The 22,449-nt window shown below is 38.0% G+C and overlaps 1 protein-coding gene across 2 annotated transcripts in view; it reads left to right on the top strand.

Moving 5' to 3' along the window:
- Positions 1–1,836: 1,836 nt before the first annotated feature.
- Positions 1,837–22,449, top strand: part of LOC127983802 (cholesterol 24-hydroxylase) — a 57,198-nt gene continuing 36,585 nt past the window's right edge. Inside the window, exons 1-15 of one of the 2 annotated variants that reach the window (XM_052586141.1) lie at positions 1,844–2,066; positions 2,200–2,277; positions 2,788–2,869; positions 3,474–3,547; positions 10,070–10,156; positions 10,231–10,369; positions 10,465–10,578; positions 10,678–10,834; positions 11,317–11,388; positions 11,461–11,533; positions 11,623–11,707; positions 11,803–11,913; positions 14,360–14,448; positions 14,815–14,881; positions 15,076–16,237. In XM_052586141.1, the coding sequence (XP_052442101.1) occupies positions 1,933–2,066; positions 2,200–2,277; positions 2,788–2,869; positions 3,474–3,547; positions 10,070–10,156; positions 10,231–10,369; positions 10,465–10,578; positions 10,678–10,834; positions 11,317–11,388; positions 11,461–11,533; positions 11,623–11,707; positions 11,803–11,913; positions 14,360–14,448; positions 14,815–14,881; positions 15,076–15,216 (1,503 nt within the window). In that variant the 5' untranslated portion in view covers positions 1,844–1,932 and the 3' untranslated portion in view covers positions 15,217–16,237. Of the gene's footprint in view, positions 2,067–2,199; positions 2,278–2,787; positions 2,870–3,473; positions 3,548–10,069; positions 10,157–10,230; positions 10,370–10,464; positions 10,579–10,677; positions 10,835–11,316; positions 11,389–11,460; positions 11,534–11,622; positions 11,708–11,802; positions 11,914–14,359; positions 14,449–14,814; positions 14,882–15,075; positions 16,238–22,449 lie in introns of those variants that run through there. The other variant, XM_052586143.1, reaches the window with a different exon arrangement.

Here is a 22,449-nt window from a genome sequence, read left to right as displayed (position 1 = left end):
TAATCTGCAGCTATCTGTAATTTTATGCTCTATTGTTAGTGTTATCTGTATGCACCAAGGGTCTGATAGTAATGCAATTTCAATTGACAATAAAGCAGACTTGACTTGACTTTAGACAGACAGACAGACAGACAGACAGACAGATAGATAGATAGACAGAAAGACAGATAGAACGGGCCAGGTTGTTTGTGCATTCTCTCATGTCTGTCAGTAGTTCTTAGGCAGGGATTAAATAACAGCGATTAGGAGGTCAAAGAGCAAGGTAACAATAATCCATAGGATTATGACTGCAATGAAATCTCAAGGATTCTGATTGTCCAGATCTTAGAAATGCATTGACATTGGCTAATGCAAATGGGTCACCAAAAGATATACAGCAGTTTGAAGCATGTCAGGAGTGAAAGTGTCATTCTTGCAAGAAATTTTGATCAACAGATTTAGGAGTTGGCCTGACATGGACCCTAAAATGCTGTCTAAAATAAAAGGGTTATAACAGTTTCTAAGCCAAGAAAACAAAATAATACACACAAAGGTCAATTTTTGAAAGGCTGCTCTCAAAATGCACCAGTATTTCAGATCCATGTCATCAGGCACCCTGCCAGTGCTTGGTGACTGCAGTGCTATTTCCTCTCTCAGAGCTACGGGAATCTAAAATTTCCTCCGTTTGTGTGGCTGTGGAGCGGCTTCAGTACTCCCGTGCTGTCTGCCACCCACTGAGACCACAGATGTAAGTGATACAGGCCACACATGCTATAAACCCTCTGAGTGGAGGCCTGATTATAGCATTCATCAGCTTTTTTCTTTTCAATTAACTGGTTGTTTGAAGACTGAGAACTGTGGTGATCTTTTCTAGCACTGATAGAGGCTTTGTTCTACGTCAAACTCATTGGAGGGCTTCTTGTGAAGTAGGACAAATCTAATCAAAAATGTTAAAGCCAGTCCATTCCGTCTTTTAGTTCATACCAAAACATCAATAACCATTTAATTTTCATCCTTGCTGCTGATGACATGTGAAATGCTAATTAAATGCTTAACAAAATGACTAGCTATTAGGCTGTAAGTCCAAAGTTGGTGCTGAACTATGTCATGTAACAAAATAAGACGGGATCAGTTTCAGATAAGTGCTTCTATGGCACTAGATCAAACAAACGTGCATATGATTAGAAACCTAATAAAAATTGTAATTGAATTTGAGTTTATTTTGAATGAATAGCATTTTATTCTGATGTGGGAATTCTATAATTTAACAAGACACGAATTAATGCTTAATTCATTTTATTTTATCAGGTATTTTATTTTATATTCTGTTATATTACATTATATGTTTACAGTATTTCATTACTATTTATTCTGCTATTAAACACGTTTTTACATCTTTGCCATCGTATATCATTTTTTATCTTTTGTTTATCTTTCTTTTGCAGTTTTGTTTACTTGACAACGCATAGTCTATATAGTTAGTAAGGTTATCAAGTGCTATCCGTTACAAATAGTTACGTGAAATAGAAAATGCACACAACAATACAGACACAGGAAGGTATGGATGTATTTTATTTATTTTTTCATGTTCACTATTTACAAAGAGGCCTATAAGTCTATTAAGTTTAATAGAAATAACTGTCTTACTTATCTATTTTGTACATTGCACACTGCTTTGTTTATTGTAAGAAATCATCTATATAGTAAACTATTCAGCTTTACATCCTACACAATGTGAACAATTAATGTATATAAATATGCTACTAGAAAAAAAGTGCCATTTTTTGAATTGCTTATCCAACAAGTGGCTCATTACGCAGAAGAAGATGAACACTGCCCTCTATCGCCCAAAGTAAGTCAGAAGACGACAAGACCCGGAAATAAAGCCGTTGTTAAAGCGATATTTTGGTAGCAGTAAGGCAGACGTACTTACAGCTACTCCTCACCATCATCATGATCTCAGAATGGATCTCATTTGTGATGTTTTACCTGCTTGCTGCTGTTTTCGCTGCATTTCTTGCATATTGTCTGTATGTTCATTATGTTCACCAGAAATATGATCATATACCTGGACCGCCAAGAGACAGGTAACAAACTTTAACAACTTGTTTTCTTTATAAATGTGAGTAATACAGTTACATACAAGATATTGTAAAAGACCAACTTTGTTATGATGATCAAAGTTCAGATGAAATAACATGAAATCTAATATCCTGACAGTTTTCTGCTGGGACATACACCTACTTTTTCCAGAGCGACGAAATCGGATAACCTTGTACAGGATTTATTTCTTGAGTGGTAAGAACAAAACATGTTTGTATAAATTCATCCAAAGATTTGTAATTCATAATTTGTTTCTTTATTTTTACAGTTTTGTTTTTCTTGACTAATGTCTTGATTTGAACTTGCACCTACAAAACAATGTTAATCTTACGTAACAGTGTGTTATCATCAGATTGTAGTGATACTGCATAGGTCTCTCTCTCTCTCTCTCTCTCTCTCTCTCTCTCTCACACACACACACACACACACACGTTTGTTTGTGAATTGTGGGGACTTTTCATAGACTTCTATTACCTTTATACTGACCAAACAGTATTTTTTATCCACTAAATCTACCCCATACAGAAAACCTTTTTGCATTGTTACACAGATAAACACAATCTACTATTTATAATATATTTTTTTCCCCTTGTATGTCAAAAATGATGTTTTACTCTCCATGTAGCATAAACAAGTACACACACACACACACACACACACTGAGTAGAGTGTTCTCAGTAATGTGAATGTATTCTTGTTTTAAAGGGCAGAAAAATATGGCCCTGTCTACAGGCTGAACAGTTTCCATTATATTGTGATCAATGTCTATTGCCCTGAGGCTACAAAGGTAAATATAAAAATAATTTAATTAATGTTCATAATTTAAAGGGATACTTCACCCCAAAATGACAATTTGGTCATTAATCACTCACCACCATGTTGTTCCAAAACTCTAAAATCTCTGTTCGTCTTCGTAACACAATTTAAGATTTTTCGGATTAAAACCGGCAGACTTGTGACTGTCCCATAGACTGCCAAGTAAATTGCACTGTCAAGATCCAGAAAAGTTTGAAAGACATCGTCAGACTGTTGACAAAGGAATTGTAGAATAAAGTCATTAATTTTGTTTTATTCACATTCAAAAAGTATTCTCGTCGCTTCATAATGTTACGGTTGAACCACTGATGGCAGATGGACAATTCTAATAATGTATTTCAGATTTTTCTGGATCATGACAGTGTAATTTACTTGGCAGTCTATGGGTCAGTCACAAACCTCTCGGTTTTCATCCAAAATATCTTAAATTGTGTTCCAAGGGCATACAAAGCTTTTACGGGTTTGGAACGACATGGGGGTAAGTGATTAATGACAAGATTTTCATTTAAGGGTGAAGTAACCCCTTAACATGCCTCACAATCAAATAAATACAATTCTCTATCCTGTCATTGTAGACAATCCTGATGTCACCTAAGTATCTTAAAGATCCCTTTGTCTACAAACGCCTCTTTAACTTGTTTGGAAAACGGTAAGCTTTAATATTTGTTGCGGAAATTCCATAGCACTGCTAGGTATAGTCTAGTCTCAATATCTCTACATTGATAACAGTGAGTTACACTGAGACACATTTCCACCCCCATCATCATCTAGAAGTTTGTATGGTAGAGACCCCATATTTAATAGGTTTGTATCCATGTGCCTTTACAGTATATATGCATTTGACTGAAGGAGACAGTACAAACATGAGGGGAGGAGTGTCTTTTTGACAATAAGAAAATTCACCCAACTGTTTCATGGGTTCCCTTTCGAAAGCTACAGTCGATGCTGCACTGATCAGCTCAATTGGTATTAATCGTGTCCAGCTGTGAATAATGTGTGTAACACGTCGATAGAATTGACCCGAAGGTAATATAGCCTCGGTTGATGACGTCATCGGAGCACGCCGGCAACACGTGGCTATATATAGATAAGCCACAGGTGCATCAACAGGTCTTTTGTCTTCAGATCATTTTGTGCATGTGTGCGTCAGGAAAATTCTTTCGACTGCTACAGATCTTCGTAGGATAAGCCAGCGAAACGGTAAGTGTTGTGTTCCTCCAGCTTGACTGGCCATGCGAACAAGAGTCCCCCAAATGTAGTAAGTTAGAGGATAGGTTTTTGTCCGGTGGTAGGAGAGAGAAACCAGAACAGCAGTTCGAGGACCTCCATGATGAGCTGTCAAAGTCATGGAGCAAACCATATACTTCTCGCATCTTTATGCCCTCGACATTGACTTTTTCAACTATCGTGGATGCAACGTCGCGGGGGAATTCGGAGGTGCCTCGGGTTGAAGAGACGCTCGCGAGCTATTTTTCGCCCGAATTGGCATCCTCGAATTAAAAAACCTACTCTCCCCACTAAACCTTGTAGAGTAACATCATCGCTAGTGGGTAAAGCTTACTAAGCTGCAGGTCAGGTCGACCGTTGTCTCTCCGTGCTACCAAGCAAACGGCCACTGCCATCAGCCGTTCTATGTCAGCTTTAGTCAGTATGGAGAGGCATCTGTGGCTTAATTTGACGGGCATTAAAGAGAAAGATCGTTTGTTTATTTTAGACTCTCCTATATATCCATCTGGCCTGTTTGGCCATTCGGTTAATAAAGTTGTCAACAGGTTTAACCTGTTAGCCAGCACCCCCCATTATGGGACTCATAGCTGAAAGTGCTCTACCTAATTTATAATTGTAACAGTTTCCTACTTCAGTGTGTTACAAATATAATTTTGGTGTCTTTGGAAAGAAGACCCTTTTGGCTTTACTTTTTATCAACCAGATTTGATATTGCTCAAAAATATGCCTAAGTGCCTTGAATTTTTTTTTACCACACTTGAATATTTTTTTATTTGATATAAAAATACATGAAATGAGTCCTGGAGCAATCTAGAAAAGTAATGGGTTGAAAGCCACATGTCTCATGAGTTTGCATATCAAATCTGAATAAGATGTCATGAAAAATGAGACTCCTGCTAATATTTTTATTTCTACACCCCCCACCCCCCAATATTAAAAATATATATATTTCCCAATAGTATTGAAGGCTTCTACAAACTATTTAGTCAGTAAACAAACCACTGCATAGTTTTTTTCAATTATAAAACACTAGACAGAAACTTAGACATCATATAAGTGATTTATTTGAGCACTAGAAAAATACAATACGAATAATTTGAGTAAGAAAAATTATAATAATAATAATAATAATAAAAGATTTAACTTTGTTTGCCAATAACAGAAAATCCTGAGATTGCTAGAAATGCAGCATTTACAATGAATTATGATGCAAATATGTGCTGATGGCCACTTATACAGATGGTAATAACACAAATTCGCCATAAAGTAAATAATCCACTCTCTATTCATATAGACGTGTTCACTTTGATAGCCGTGATCATGCAGTAATAGCGGGCGGTTTTGCACTCAAACAGATGGTTATCATGCAGATAGATTCACATTCAACATAAAACACACTCTCACACATATAAAAACTGTCGAAAAATAAAACAAAGAAAAAGGCGATCGCTATAAGTTCAACCTCCATCAGCTGACATGTGCGTCAGAGCGCGTCATGAGCCATCAGGAGAGAGTACTAATTATCTAATTACAGGAGAGTATACTAATTAGTTCAAATATACTATCTTTCGCCTATCTTTCATTCATTCTTTTTTCCGGTGGATTGTCTCATTCTGTTTGTGACACTGTACGCTGCAAAACCATGCCGTTTTACAACCAAGATGCAGTTTCTGGCCGTGAGTTATTCCATAGCTGACACAAACAGTTCTGTCGCTGAAGAACTGAAACGTAAACAAAAGAATTATGATCCATATTAAAACGTAATTGCTTCGTTGGACTAAACATGCTACATGAGATGTCGTTCAGTGGACCCTTACCTTTCTAACTTAACCGGGATTTACAGCTGTGGATGTGTTTATGACTCGTTATTACGACGGATCTGGTATGTACTGCGTTTCTAATGTTCATGTTTTTATGTGTACTGCTTACACAAATGTAGCAAATACAGTCTTTATAAGTTTTCCATTGAAAAACAGCGATCTGTCGTCGATGCTTGAGGCTTAGATCATTATAATGATACATAGTTTGTCAAGATTAAATTTGTCCCATTTCATTTAATCAATTAATAATTGGAAACTTCTGCGGGGCATTTCTGTTTGGGTATTAAGCACAGTATCCAATTTATTCGTCATCCTCCACGTTTCAACGGCATGGTCTCCACTTCCATGAAACCGGAGCTGATGCAGGTACAGTCACAAGAGCTACAAACTCTTTTGAGCAAAAAGGCCACAGATTATGTTCCTCTTCCAAGGAGAGAGTCAGGCTATTATAGCAGATTCTTTCTGGATCCCAAAAAGGGTGAGGGGGTGTGTCCAATCTTAGATCTTCGAGGCTTAAACTGTACAGTCAAAGCACTCAAGTTCAAGATGTTAACTGTCAAGACGGTCGTGTCGCAAATCCGGCATCACGATCGATCAGAAGGATGCATATTTTCACATAGAAATTTTGCCACACCACAGAAATTCCTGAGGTTCGCTTTCGGGGGCGAAGTGTACCAATTTCGGGTTCTTCCATTCAGCCTAGCCTTATCACCCAGCATGTACACAAAATTCATGGATGCAGTGCTGGCTCCATTACGACTCCAGGGCATTTGCATTTTGAATTACATTAGATTGGCTGAAACTAGCAGAATCTCAAGAAATGGTGCTACAACACAGATACATCGTGTTAGCTCATCTAGTTTCTCTAGGGTTGAGACTCAGCACCAAAAAAAGTGTTCTTTATCCGGCCCAGAGAACGACTTATCTAGGGATCATTTGGTATTCGATCATGATGCAGGCACAACTGTCTCCCGCTCGAATTGAGACCATTCGGCAGACCATGAGCAAGGTCGGGCTAGGCCAAGATCGCACTGTTCGTCAGTACCAATAGATGTTAGGTTTCATGGCTTCAGCATCCGCGGTATTTTTTCTTGGGCTGTTGCACATGAGACCATTTCAGTTGTGTCTAAAAGCCAGAGGATTTCATCCAAGACCCAATCCTCAAAAGCAAATAAAATTGACACGCCGTGGGCTTCGTACACTATCTCTGTGGCTCAGACCCCGGTTCCTTGCCTTGGGTCCCACTTTAGGGGCACCGTGTTGTCGCAGACTGCTAACAACGGATGCCTCCCTGATGGGCTGGGGTGTGGTCTTAGACGACCATCCAGCTCAAGGGGAATGGGAGGGTCATCAGCTCGATTGGCATATCAATTGCCTTGAGCTGATAGCTGTATTTCTGGCTCTGAAATATTTCCTCCATCAATTTAGGGGTTGTCATGTCCTAGTACGGGTGGACAACACATCAACAGTCTCTTGTATAAATCACCAGGGGGGTCTACGTTTACGCAATCTGAACAAAATAGCGAGGCAGATTTTTCTTTGGGCCCAGGACAAGTTGCTGTCACTCAAGGCAGTTTACATTTCAGGGCATTTGAATGTGGGAGCAGATTTACTGTCCAGACAGACACTACCGACAGCGGAATGGAAACTCCAACTAGAGGTAATGAAACAGATATGGAGAAAATTTTACAAAGCGGAGGTGGACCTCTTCGCCTCCCATCAGACAGTGCAATGTCCCCTCTACTTCTCTCTGAATCACCCAGCCCCCCTGGGTAGCGCACACATGGCCCAAAATGCACCTGTATGCGTTTCCTCCAGTTTCTCTGCTCCCGGGAGTTCTAGCCAGAGTTCGCCAACAAAGGTCTTGTCTCGCCACGATAGTACCATGTTTGCCGAACAGAGTGTGGTTCTCGGAGATAATATCTCTCCTCAACGGCTCGTCATAGGCAGTTCCGGAGAGGAGGGACCTTCTGTCTCAGGCAGGGGGCATGATATTCCATCCCAGGCCCGACCTGTGGAATCTTAATGTTTGGCCCCTGATGGGCATCAATTGAGAAACAGGGCTTTTGCAGGATGTGATTAATACCATTCTTAGTGCTAGGTCTTCCACCTCCAGACAGAGTTATGCCAGTAAATGGGGTGTTTTTGAAAGGTGGTGTGTTGTACACAATGTAGATCCAGTCAACTTCAAGTTGATCTGCTTCAGCTCTGGACTTCATGCAAGAGAAATTATCAACAGGCACATGCCCTGCCACTCTTAAGGTTTATGTGGCTGCTCTTTAGGCTTGCCACGCCTTGATTAACGGGAGACACCCTCTGCTCTCTCGCTTCCTTCTTGGGGCCAGACGACGGTGCGGTGGATGTAAGTCATAGCAATTGTTCGTCTGTTATGGTGGTGGTAACAGAAGAGCAGCTGCCACCAAGCAGACCATGACTCATTGGGTCAGGTATGCTATTGCTCTTGCTTATGAGGCGCACGGTCAAGATTCGCCTATAGGTCTTAGAGCTCACTACAAGGGGGGCCGCCTCTTCTTGTGGTGTCGCAAGGGGTGCCCCCATACATCAAGTTTGAGATGCGGGAGGTAGGTCATCTCTGCACACATTCATAAGATTTTATAGTTTGGATGTTCATGCTACTCCCGGCTCTCATGTCCTTGAGTCAACATCACAAGCTAATGTCCTTCTTGTGGTTTTGTAGCACACCTGGCATGGCGGTGTGAGTATTCTCAGTCCCAATGCACTGCGTTGCCGTGCTGAAGATGTCCCATGACTGCTCTTCAGACAAAATATCCTGAAGATGCCCCTATGGCTTATCTATTTATAGCCCCGTGTTGCGGGTGTGCTCCGATGACGTCATCAACCAAGGCTATATTACCTCTGGGTCAATTCTATCGCCATGTTACACACATTATTCACAGCTGGTCACGATTAAGACGTTTCCCAATGCGCTGAGCAGTGCAGCATCTTGTTCTGCTTTCTCAGGGAACAAGGTTACAGTTTAGTTACCGGAAACGATCTTCAGATATAATCTTTGTTGTGATCAAAATTAATAAATATAAATATACCTGTATAAAGTGGTAAACATTTGCACCACAGAGTGTGTTGGATGTGAGGAAATATTACTTCAAAGTCTAACAAAATGAATAAAGTATCTATATAAAAAGAACACAAACTTTAAACCTGCGAGGTGGAGTAGACTGTATATTTTTAGACTTTGGGCCCTATAATACACCCGATGCAATGCGACGCAAGGTGCAGTGCAAGTGTGTTTACTAGTTTCAGTCCTGCACCACTATAATTTTCCCATCCAGCACCAGTTGGTTTAAATAGCAAATGCATTTTTGCCCATTTGTGTGCCCATGGGCATGCTGGTCTAAAAAAGAGGTGTGTTCAGGCACATTGCTGGTGCAATGCTATTTTAAGGAGCTGAAAATAGACTGCGCCATAGACCGACTCAATCCTGGTCTAAAGTCTGGCGCAATGTTTTTTCATTGTTATTTTAAGAGTGTGTTAGTACAGGCGAGTCCGCAACACCCTGCTTATTAAACACAGGGATGCACAGGAGCACACAAACATGCCAAATATAAAAAAATTAAAGGATTGCAATCCATAAGAATTTTTTGTAGTCTAATTAAATTATATAAATGCCTACATGCCATAATGGATAGTCATCGCATGTATCAGGATTAGGCTCACTACTTGCTCGCACACGATCAGCTCCGTTTCATCTCGGAGACGCGTTCTGTCTTTGCGCTTGCCAAATTCTGCTGTGTAAATAGCAAATCCATCATGGCACGAGCCCAACTGGCTCTTAAAGGGAATTGAAGATGACACTCTGATTGGTTTATTGCACGTTATGCCCAAAAAACACCCATTACTCATTAAGAGAATAGGGACAACTCGTTTAGACCATGCGCCTGGGTGTGCCAACTGTTTTTCCGTCGTTAAAATAGCAAAGGTGGATTTGGACACGCCATGAGTGCACCCGCGTTGTGCGCTTTACACTTTGCGTTTAGATCATTAAAATAGGGCCCTTTGTATTTATTATTGTTTGTCATGTTGAAGTTTATGTTTTAAAAAAAATGCAACAGAGAATTATATAAAGTCTGAATCAATTTTCTCAGGTTCCTTGGAACCGGATTAGTGACGGCTACAGACCATGACGTCTGGTACAGGCAACGTCGCATCATGGATCCAGCTTTCAGCAGCTCGTGAGTTAAGAACATCTCTGATATATTGAAATGAGATAGAGATGCACCACAACTGACGCGGTCTTATCCATCAGATACTTACGAAGCTTGATGGGCACTTTTAATGAGATGTCTGAGCGCCTAATGGACCATCTGGAGGAAATAGCCGACACTAAAACTCCTGCCATCATGCATGACCTGGTCAACTGTGTCACACTGGACGTCATTTGCAAGGTTTCACTCTTCTTCCTGATTATTCAAAAGGAAGGTCTAATGCAGGGAAGGTTGAATCAGCTGTTAATTAATATTTAGTATGTTTTCATCCGCAGGCGGCTTTCGGTGTTGATTTAAATTTGTTCAAGCAAACTGACAGCTCCTTCCAGAAAGCAGTTGAGCTTTGTTTAAAGGGCATGGTATTCTATCTCAGAGACCCATTTTTTACAGTAAGAGACTGTATCCATATATGCTTATGTCACGTTAAATTAGTAGTGTCATTGCTATATAATCAGTTTCTTTGTGTGTTTTCATTTGTGGGTCCTCAGCTTTTTCCAAAGAATTGGAAGACTGTACAACAAACTAAAGATGCAGCTGAACTCCTGCGTAAAACGGGAGAGAAATGGATCCAAAAAAGGAAGACGGCAATAGAAAATGGAGAAGATGTTCCCAAAGACATTCTGACACAAATCCTAAAAACAGCAGGTATGTGGCTCGCAAATGGCTGAGGTGTTAAAGGGTAGTGTGGATTTTCCCTTTGGGAAAATTTGGTGAATAGCAATTAAACTATTAAAGTTCAAATACAAGTTAGCAAAAGTACAATTACAAGGAACAGAAAAAGGTTTGCAGCGAGTATGAATAATTTTGTAATTCAAGTGAAATTACAAGTTTGTGAATGAACAACTTATAGGAGTCTTAAGACACATTTTAAGTTAAACTTAAGTTAAACACCAAACTTAAATTGAGTTTAATTCGACATGTTTGCTTTGATCATCAATTATTAAACATTACAAAGGTGATTACAAAATGGCTTAATGGTTGTAATGATATGGAAATAAAACAAACAATATACTGACTTCTGAATCACTTTGAAAATGTCCTAATTTGGGGGATTTTTTTTCAATAAATATTAATATGTGCCTTTTATAGCTACTTTTACAGTTAACAATTTCCATTTTTTGCTATAGAGGAGGAAAACGTCAATAACACAAAAGATCATGAACAGATGTTGGACAATTTTGTGACTTTCTTCATTGCTGGTGAGTTACAGTATTGCTTGATTATTGTTCATAAACCCGTGCAGTTATAAACCGTGTGTGATTCTGTTGCAGGGCAAGAGACAACAGCCAATCAGCTCTCATTTGCAATTATGGAATTAGGGAGATATCCTGAGATATATAAACGGTAAAAACACTTCTTGGAATCTTCTTGTTGATATGTTCCATTCATTTTGCATTACAATGCTTTCTAGTGAATTTCCTTTTCCTACCCAGGGCTAAAGCAGAGGTGGATGAAATACTTGGGACGAAAAGAGACATTTCATATGATGACCTTGGAAAATTCACCTACTTGTCTCAGGTGGGTCCTCAGAGATGTTTTTACGTGCAACAAACACAAATGGTTTTGTATCAATTTCTTTAAATTGTCTTTCTGTTATTGACTCGATGCTTCAGGTGTTAAAGGAAACACTGCGTCTGTACCCAACTGCTCCAGGGACCAGTCGTTGGATAAATGAGGACATGGTTATAAATGGACTGAAAATCCCAGGGGGCTGTGCTGTTATTGTGAGTACTGCCAGATTCCCAGTAAGGCTAGTACGTACATTGTACACCACCATAATTGTTGTGCAAGTTGGGTGCACTCTGACTAGGGCTGGCTCGATACCACTTTAGCCTACATTTAAGAGTGTCAGGTTACCGAACATGAATAAAATATGCAAGCAGACAGACAAAACAGCATTGAGAAATTAACTGATACCCTCGACGCAACACGTGCATAATTTTTTAATGTCAGTCAGAATAATCCAATTTAAATGCAAAAACTGCCCAATGTAAGTGATAGAAAAAAGCAACTAATTAGCAGGCTTTTCACATTCGTTCATGCACACACCATGAAAGTCAAAACGGTGTCATTCATTGATACATACTGAATTATAATACAACCATTAAAATAAATAAATAACAACAATAATGTGCTTACATTCATGCAGTACTACATGCATACATGCCTAAGCTAAATTTTACCCACACAATCAAATTCAGAATGGCCCAATTGGGTTGGAACCTTCCCAAACTGGCAACACTGGTTAGTGGATTTCAGTAGTAAAAGTTGCTCTAGAAAAAATCATGAGTGCACAATCATTTTAAAATCTTTTTTTGAAAAAAAAAATACATAATTTAGTGGTGAACAAATAAAAGTGATCTGGTAATCTGGTAAAATGTTAAACATTGCTCTTTGTAGTGATGTAAAATACATTAGTGAAAAACAAGTAATACATGTATATATAAATTAATAAATTATAAAATTAAAAGACATTTATTTTAACTGTATAGCACTGTAATGAATCAGCAACATGTAAGACAACAAGAAAGGCAATTAATAATCTTTCATTGTGCAAAAGTTTATAGAAAAGTTCAAAGCACTAAGCGAAGAGATACTGATGCGTAGTGTATTATTATTGTGATAGTTTATTGAGCCTTTTCTTTTAACATTTTTAAATTTCAGTTACTGTGCGTGTGAAGAACAATTCATAGTGCTCGGTACTCCATTATAATGATCTTAATGAACAGACACCCGGTAGAAAGTAACATGCTTTAGAAACTAAACTCCAGCAAGATAAAATATTTTCATGGAAAACCACTGATCGTTATCTAAAGGTCAAGAATAATAACAGGAACGTTGAATCATCTTAGAGAACGTTTTGTCATCTTGACAAGACAGTTTGAATGCTGAATATAGAGGACAACAGACAGCCGCAGCGGAGAGAAGAGTTTACAAGAACTTAAATGTAATGACTTAAATATTAATCTGTACCTCACATTAAACTATGAAATAGCTTCAAAACACTTGAAATATAGTGCATGAAAACTTTATGATGCTTTATAATGTTTTTGTACATTTTGTGGGGCTTAACAATAGCACAGAAGAAGATCCAAATCCCAAGCTGGGAACATACTGTGGCTTGCAGGCCTCAGCCTCAAGGCACCACAAAGGAAACAAGTCTCTAGCAGGTTTCTTCCCGATTGACCAACCAAAGTGGCATGCTAAGCAGCTATGGGCATCACGTACAACTTTAAGGTGAAGGGAGATCACCCTGTGGAGAATCGCTACTGAAGAAACTCCAGCACTGAACCAACCAGAGTCATGCTATCGATTTCCGCACAAAGAAGTAAACAGAAGCCAACTTAAAGGCATACTGTTTTCTTGTGGAGGGAACTTTGGAGTGGAGTATTGAGAGACTGGAATTTATGAGTTGTACCCTCTCAGAGGCCACACCCATAGCTTCCATAACTCTGGCCATGAAGGATTGAGACAGAAGGTCCCTCCTTCCATTAAGGAGAGCCACCAGGGCTGGGAACCACTCTCAGGCTGGCCAGAATGCTGAAGTGTATACCATTTCTCCCCACAGGAGTCTTGTCTTCAGAAGTCTGAAGCTCATAGTCTCAGGACTCCTCTGATGCCCAGTTAGAGAGAATGAGTCAGATCCACCTTCTCTTTAGAAGACCTCAGCTGAGAATGTCATCTCTTTGATTTTGGGCAAGTTCAACCACAGATGCCTCTCTGTAGCACCCAGGGCTGCCATAGAATAACAGATGGCCTTAGCCGTCTCCTTAGTGGGACAAATCTGTGGGACAAAAGAAACAAATCTGTGGCCTGGCACAGTTCTTGGTTTGTGTTCATATTAACCAACTCGGTCTCATCAAGGTCTTTTAGTGTTGTTTTTAACACACTGCAGCTTGGCCTGCCACCATATACGCTTACTCACCAGAGCCAAGGTTGTTTTACATGGCTTGGTGGGTAATCCTGGGACCTTTTGGGGACGATGCTGTATAACACCGTTTGTTCCAGGTGCTTTTAAGCTTCCTGGTCTTTACATCATCCTACCCGTGACATCTCGCCACTCCATTGGACTAATTTCACACATGCTTTAATACACCTTGAAGGGGAACTTATTTAACATGAATATATATGAGTATTTTGAATTATTTTCTTCTATATCTTTCCATACAGTTCAGTTCTTATGTTTCCCAAAGACTGGAAAAGTTTTTTAAAGATCCATTGAAGTTTGATCCAGAGAGATTTGATGTGAATGCCCCTAAGTAAGTCATTATCACAGTCTCATTTTACCCTCTGATTTAGTATCTTAGAATGCTGCATTCATGCCATAATTACGGTAATTACAAGATTACAAATTGTAATTTTTTACTTTAAGTTCACGTCCTTGCTGGGGACCAGCAACTGAAGGTGAACTCTACCTTTAACAACATTTTACTGCTAAAGCCATTGGCATTTTAGCATGATGTTACAGCAATAAGAATTTACAAATTGTAATTACTGCTTAAGTTCAATGAGGCATGAGCGATTTATATTCTTGTAATTACAGAATTTACGACTTGAACACACCTTTATATTGTGATATTTTGGCATGAAATCTGCTGATTTCTAATTGTGTTACTATTTTAAAGGCCTTATTACTGCTACTATCCATTTGCACTTGGTCCACGAATCTGTCTGGGGCAGGCATTCTCACAGGTGATTAAGCATACAACACACACACACACAAACACACACACACACATTTGTACCTCCCTTTCTCCTTCAGAATTTTTGGACTTAAAGAACATGCAGGTTCATGTTTTGTATTATTTGATGTTTTATTTAATACTCGTTTTCCAAGTTCCAAATTTGCTGTGATCTTAACTAGTCTGTTGTCTTTCTACATTCAGATGGAGGCAAAAGTTGTGCTTGCCAAACTGCTTCAGAGATTTGAGTTCAATCTGGTTCCTGGACAGTCTTTCGATATTAAAGACACGGGAACTCTACGGCCCAAAAGCGGAGTGATCTGCTACATTAAACGCTGCTCTTAGGATATGTTTAAGACCCTTGTTTTGTGGCAACTCTTGTGTACTTATGCCTGAATCAACATGTATTATTCAAACCAGGGTTCCCACCAGAGGTGTAGTGGTAAAAAAAAGAGGTGGGTAAACTATAAATTCTGGGTGACCATATCCTGATGACATCGCTATGGGCTATCATTTGATATTACTACCAAGGGTATCACTGGTTATTCCCCCATATAGTTCACACAATCACTATTCAATTCATACATTAATCTAAGTTCTTTTTTATAAAGAGACTCAAAAAGGAATAATAAGGTTGAAATCTATAAAGTTTACTAAATGACAAAACAGAGAGATTTTTTGTTTGTTTAAAGAGGAATAGAGAGGGAGGTTTATATCCAGGGGTTCCAATGGAATGCACTTGTACGTAATGATTAGGGATTAGGGATTTTTTCATAGTCGATTGTTGAATATTTTCTCAATTAATCGGTTAGTTGTTTGGTCTATAATATGTCAGAAAAATGTGGATCAGTGTTTCCCCAAATGCCCAGGAATGGTCCTCAAATGTCTCGTTTTGTCCACAACTCAAAGATATTCAGTTGACTGTCACAGAGGAGAGAAGATACTAGAACATATTCACATTTAACAAGCTGGAATCAAATAATTTTTTACTTTTGTCTTTCATATATGTTATCAATGACACAGACTGCAATGACACAGACAGCTTCATTGCAGTAGGACATCCTTTTGGTCACGTGGTTCACGTGAGATGATTGACAGCTTTACAAACTAATGATATTCCACTGATGTCATAGCTGACGCGAATCAATAAGAGGAGAGTAATCGCTAGCTCTGTTAGCTGTTTTAGTTCTTCAGATCGCATTAATTACTGTAAAATGAATAGAAATGTTATTCTGTATGAAGAAATATTTTACAAACATGTCATAAAATTATTTTCTCTTCAAATGTGCATACCATTGGACTACAGCCCTGGTGGATCGTGGATATTGTATGTATACGAACACAAATAAACCGGAGATGAGATATACTGCTGTATGAGTGATGATTTCTATTCAAAGTAACGAACGTTATTATTATTATTATTATTATTATTGTTATTAATTGTCTGATATCCATTTTTGAATTTTGATGCAGTCTGTTACGTGTCGTTCATTTTGAACGAATCTTTAATAGGACTACCGAGTTGTCTCAGAGAGTAATTCATTCATTTTTGACCGCACATGCGCATTACAAAACATATGGGTTCTGAACAGGCGGCAAGGAAGTCGACCGGAAGTTGAAGTCGGCTGCGAGCTGCCATCTTGTAGCAGAACTTCACTTGCGTTAGCATTCCCATTGACTCCCATTCATTTTGGCGTCACTTTGACAGCGAATAACTTTACATCTGAGGCGTTTAAAGACTCCATTTGTCCATTATTTATTTCTAAAGATACACGACAATGTATAAAGGGCTCCATTACCTTCTATGTTACATTATGGCCCCGTATAAACCGTTTTTGTAAAAAATAGGCTACCGATTGCGTCATAACTACTCGACTCTCTGTGGCATTACCGTACAGACAGGAGGAGAAGCTCACAGGCAATTAACTTAATATGGCGTACTGGCGTTACATTTTAAAATACTATACAAAATAATTAATCAGAATACTTACTCCTGCTCACTCACGACAAAGAACTCCTCGCTCAAGCTCGCCATCTCTGCAAGATTAACGATGGCAGTTTGCACGCAGAGCTACTAGAAGATTCACATCTGTCAGACAGGTTGCTGACGTCGTCAAGCTTAGTTTGAGTCTGCGCGTCAGAAATGGAAATGCTAAAAATAGCTAAAAACAGGCTTCACTTGTCTCAATTGAGTTCCAATGGGATTCCAAAATTTAACTAAACACGGGAGGTTATCTGTTTGATCTCTGACGGGATCGCACGCAGCACCGCAAAGTTGATTCTGTGCTTGCTTGATCTAATATTTTGTTTTGTTTTTTTAAATGTTGTAAAATTAAGGAACATGAGAATAGCTAAAAAATCAATGCATGTATTTTGAGACAATATGTCTTCTTTATGATTTTCAGTTTTGTTTTAGATAATTAGAGCAACGGTTTTTAAATAACGAAAGAATATGTAAATATATGGTATTTGGTGTAAAATGCGCCCCCGCTGTAGCGACTAAAGGCGCCATGATTAATGTGATAATTAATAGACTGCTGACTTTTCCAGTTGTTGACATGGTATGGTTGGAATAGTTGCTAAATACCATATTTTGTTGGGTGTCCTTGGAGATGATCACCATGTTTAGAATGAAACCATCATATTTAAAAACATGATATTAATAATGTGTACGCGCCGCGCGTTTCACATGGATGATTATATATCTATAGCATGTGGGCATTGTAAGGGTAACAGGTCAATTTAGCTCAAAGGGAATCATTAAAGGGAATTTGAACAGAATCACTGTTTCACGGCTGTTCACGGAGACGCGCCTGCGGTTCAGTGAACGAGCCGTTTAACATCAAATCTGCGCTGGATACTAATATCCAAACTATAGTGAAAACACTATCAATTAGCACAGTAACAAGATCGGCAGTTTAAGACATTAACTTGTAAGCACAAAACACAAGATACTTCTCTTTTCAATATGAATAAGGCTTTATTAGATAAATCTAAGACATATAAACTAATCTAACACATAAACGCACGCACACACACATTCACACAAGTTGCAGGAAGGTCGAAAGTTAGGAAAAGATGAGTTTAAGAGAATGGAAATATGGAATTCCAAGTTTACAGCAATACGTTAAATTGCATAGACATGAACAACCATCAATCACGTAATTAGCACTCGCATTGAGTTCCTCAGTGGGGTTAAAATTATATTAGATACACCAGCACAACAAATATCTGGGAATACGTTGCCTTCGTTTGCTGTGAAAGGGACTCCAGTTGAAAGGGGTATCCCGGTGTCGCTGATTGGCTGGAAGTTCAGTTGGCTGAAGTGATGTCTTGGGGAGCCCGTGCTTGGGCGTTGGCTGAAGCTGGAGTTGTGTGGCTGGTTGGAGTTCAAACGCGCAGACGAGGTCGACGTTACAAAACTTAACTCAGAACACGAAACTCTCAAACGGAAAAGAAAAGAAATAAAGTTTGACGAGACTAGGTTGTGTTCCTTCTCATCGTGGCATAGTAGCAGCAGGCAGGCCGAAGCACGCAGGAACCGCGCTCAAAGAACAATGCAGTGTTAATTGCATTTATTACAGTATAGAATCTATTATGCTTTATTATTATGTGATGGAAAAGTGTTTGTAGTATATAAACAAATCATTATGATTTGTTGTTGTCCAGCAGTTACATATTTCTATGCCAATTAAAAGCTAGACATTACAGAAAATACTTTTCTAACAGTAAACTGTTTTATTATTATTATTTTTTTTTAGAAGTCTCTTCTGTTGACCAGGCCTGCATTTATTTGATCCAAAGTACAGTAAAAATTTCCAATTTAGAAAAATTTAACTAGCCTATCTAAAATAACTCTTCTATTTGAATATATTTCAAAATTTAATTTATTGAGATTTTAAAGCTGAATTTTTAGCATCAGTACTCCAGTCACATGATCCTTCAGAAATAATTCTGATATTCTGATTTGCTGCTAAAAAACACTTATTATGATAATGGTGAAAACAGCGGAGTAAATATTTTTCCGTTTTTTTTTTTTTTTTTTTTTTTTTTGATGAATAGAAAATTCAGAAGAACAGCATTTATCTGAAATAGAAATCTTTTGTAAAATGATGTATTTATCATCACTTTGTACAATTTAAAGAATCATTTCTAAATAAAAGTATTCATTTCTATAATTTATTTTCCAAAAAACACAAAAGACAAAAAATTGACTCTAAACTTTTGAATGGTATAGGGTATAATGTTGCAAAAGCTTTTTGTTTCACATAAATGCTGAATTTTGGATGCTTCTATTCATCAAAGAATACTGAAAAATGTTGAATTAAATATTGATAATCAGCAAATCATCATATTAGAATGATTTCTGAAGGATGTGACACTGAAGACTGGGGTAATGATGCTGAAAATTCAGCTTTGATCACAGGAATAAATTACAATTTACAATAAGTTCAAATAGAAAACAGTTATTTTAAATAGTAAAAATATTTCACAATTACTTTTGCTGTACTTTGGATCAAATAAATACAGCCTTGTTGAGCAGAAGAGACTTCTTTCAAAACATTAAAAATGTTATATTAAAAAACTGTAGACTGGTAGGCTATATTGATTACAGAAATGTTATATTGTAATGTTTTATATTATATTGTAATGCTATATGTGTGTGTGTGTGTGTGTGTGTGTGTGTATATATATATATATGTGTGTGTGTGTGTGTGTGTGTGTGTGTGTGTGTGTGTGTGTGTGTGTGATTTCTGTCCCCCTCACTTTTGAAAAGATGGCTATGCCCCTGCACGTCTCTATTGATGAATGTGCAAATGTTTAATGTTAACAGGTTTTACTATGTTATTAAAACATTTAACAGCTTTTTATTTTAAAAAAGCTGAGACAAATTATTTCTTAATTTAAAAACTCTTTAAAAACCAGTGTAATGCATTTTTTATCAATATTTCAGAAACTGCATTTGAATATTACCAGTATTGAAATTATTGGATTTCAAGTCTTTTAAACACAACTGTCTAAAACGGTTTAATTTTATAAAACCTACACATTCGAAACATCATTATTAATCTGACGTTTTTTTATGTAAATATTAAGTGCAAGTGAAATGGTAAGTACAGTAAGGACTTTCTTGATGTGCTGGGGGTGTGAATTTCAAAGGTGCTTGATTTAAAAAAAAAATGGTGCTTTAAAAAGTCCTTGGAAGTCCTTAAATCTGGTGTTCATGAAAGAGTGGGAACCCTGTCAAACATTAACCAATACAAGAGCCTCATCAACTCAAGAGTTGTATAGCTGCTCTGAGTCTAAATAAGTCTAAACTTACTTTATGCTGTGACTTCTATTTTTTAACCATTTGCATTCTGGACCATTTTAATAGGAACATCACATAGTGATGTAAGCTTTTGTTTCATGACTTTTACCTGTGTATTTTGAAGGGTGCATCCTTCACATCCTTAAATCACCTAAAATCCTATGGAAGAACATTTTTGACAAAAAATTTTGAAGCAAAAAAGCATGTTGAATTGCATTTGGAATTCATTTTCCATATTCCCTTACACAAATTCAGTGGTTCAAATTCAGCAGAAAATTCTAAGTAGGTATAACTGCAGACCGGAGATCTCTAAAATGGGGCGTGTGAATTCCAAAAGTGGGCAGAAACTCCAAAATGGGATGGGGTCTCTTCGAACAAAGACTTTCACCATTGGCTCTGGCTTCGGCCAATTGTTATTGACTCACATTTAAAAAAAAAAAAAAGCTGTCACAGCTGAGGAAATATTTTACTCTATTGCTTTGTTTTAGTCAACGGGGGCGTCCTGGTAGGGATGGGTACCGAGAACCGGTATTTTCTTGGAACGGTACATAATTGGGTCAGTACAGATAAGCTTCATGACAAACGATACTGTTATCGATATTCGCATCTTTTCATCTCTGTATACTTCAAAGTTAATGACGAATTAGAAGCTGTTGCTTTTTCATTTCCCTTCAATGAATTACGTGGCCGACGTCTGCCCGACATAAGTGTCATTCGCATGTGCACTGTGTGTGTGCGTGCAGTCACCGCGGCAAAATTGAAACGTTCAAAAGTGTGGACTCTTGTTACAAAAATATGTGACAAAAGTGTCAGATACAATATATGCTGTAGTGTAATTTAACACTGATTGTAGAATTCCAATCATGAGACATTGCACTTATTCTCAATCACAAAAGTACATTATTTGCGTGTGCTTTGAGGCCTTGCCGGTGAAATGTTTTATTCACTTGATGTTCTAACACGTGTTTCTTCAGAGCACATTGAACCCACGCATCCATACACATTAAATGCCATTCAAACAGCACCTGATTACTTACAGTAGTTTTATTAGTTATCATCTTATTGTGCTAATACTGTCAAAAACACACAAGGTTTTACATATAAACACAGTTAATTATGTCTAAAGTAAAAGTTAACAGGTAAGAGAGATATGGGTGCATGTATCTGATAAAGGTACAGTACTAAACATACTGCCGCTAGTCATTAAAGGGATAGTTCACCAAGTAAAATTCTCTAATTATTTACTCAGTCATGTTGTACTAAACATGTATTCATTTCTATTTATTGTGCTGAACACAAAAGAAGATATTTTGAAGAATGTGGTTTACCAAACAGTTGCTGGTACCCACTGACTTTAAAAGTAGGGGGGAAAAAAAGAAAGTCACTGGGGAACAGCAACTGTCAAGTTTCAGAAGAAGAAACTCATTCAGGTTTAAAACAACTTGAGAGTGATTAAATGATGACACAATTTTCATTTTTGGGCAAACTATTTCTTTAATGTTATTAAAATAAAACACAAAGAGAAAAATAACTCTTGACTAAAGAACATTAATACAGTTTCTAAAGTCCAGCAGTAATAAAATAACTTAAAATCTTTTTGCAGTAAATACTATCGATAACTTGAAAACCGCAGTGTAGGAGCTGGTAGTGACACTGGGTGGAACTAAAAAGGTGCCATTGTCTGGTGAGATCTGGTTGGGGAGTTATGGATCAGCCCGGCTCCGGGATCTCATATTGCATGATCTTATTAACTGCTTATCTCCTGAAATTTATTTACCACGCTATTCTTTGCAGTCCACTGCATTGGTTAAGGTTAGGTTCAGGTGTGGGGAAGGCTTAGGGGTTAGCATTTGTCATAGCATAGTGTAGGAAATCAATATTGTGATTTACACAACCAATGAAATCTTTAAAATCAGATGTGGGGTAGAGTTTCCACTGAACCGGATTGGGATAAAAAACGTGCGCATGATGTCATGTGCTTGTCTGTCAATGGGAGGAAGCCACGCCTTATTTTGGAGTTCGCACCCCCATTTGGAGATCTCAGCAATTATACACTTATAGTTATAAATTCTGCATGGAAATCATGCATTGGTGCTCTACCACTATTCCTGCAGCATCTCGGATGTGCAATGCCAAATTCTCTGCTGAACTTGAACTGAATTTGTGGAACAAATTTGGACTGTGAAATAAAATGGACCAAATTGAACAAATCATACATCGTATTTTTAAACTGATTGAATATTGGAAAGTTAATTCTGGAAGGTGAT

Source organism: Carassius gibelio, chromosome B20 (assembly GCF_023724105.1).
Source record: "Carassius gibelio isolate Cgi1373 ecotype wild population from Czech Republic chromosome B20, carGib1.2-hapl.c, whole genome shotgun sequence".
Taxonomy (NCBI): domain Eukaryota; kingdom Metazoa; phylum Chordata; class Actinopteri; order Cypriniformes; family Cyprinidae; genus Carassius; species Carassius gibelio.
The sequence above is the reverse complement of the archived record's forward strand: the minus strand, read 5'-3'. Positions and strand labels throughout refer to the sequence as shown.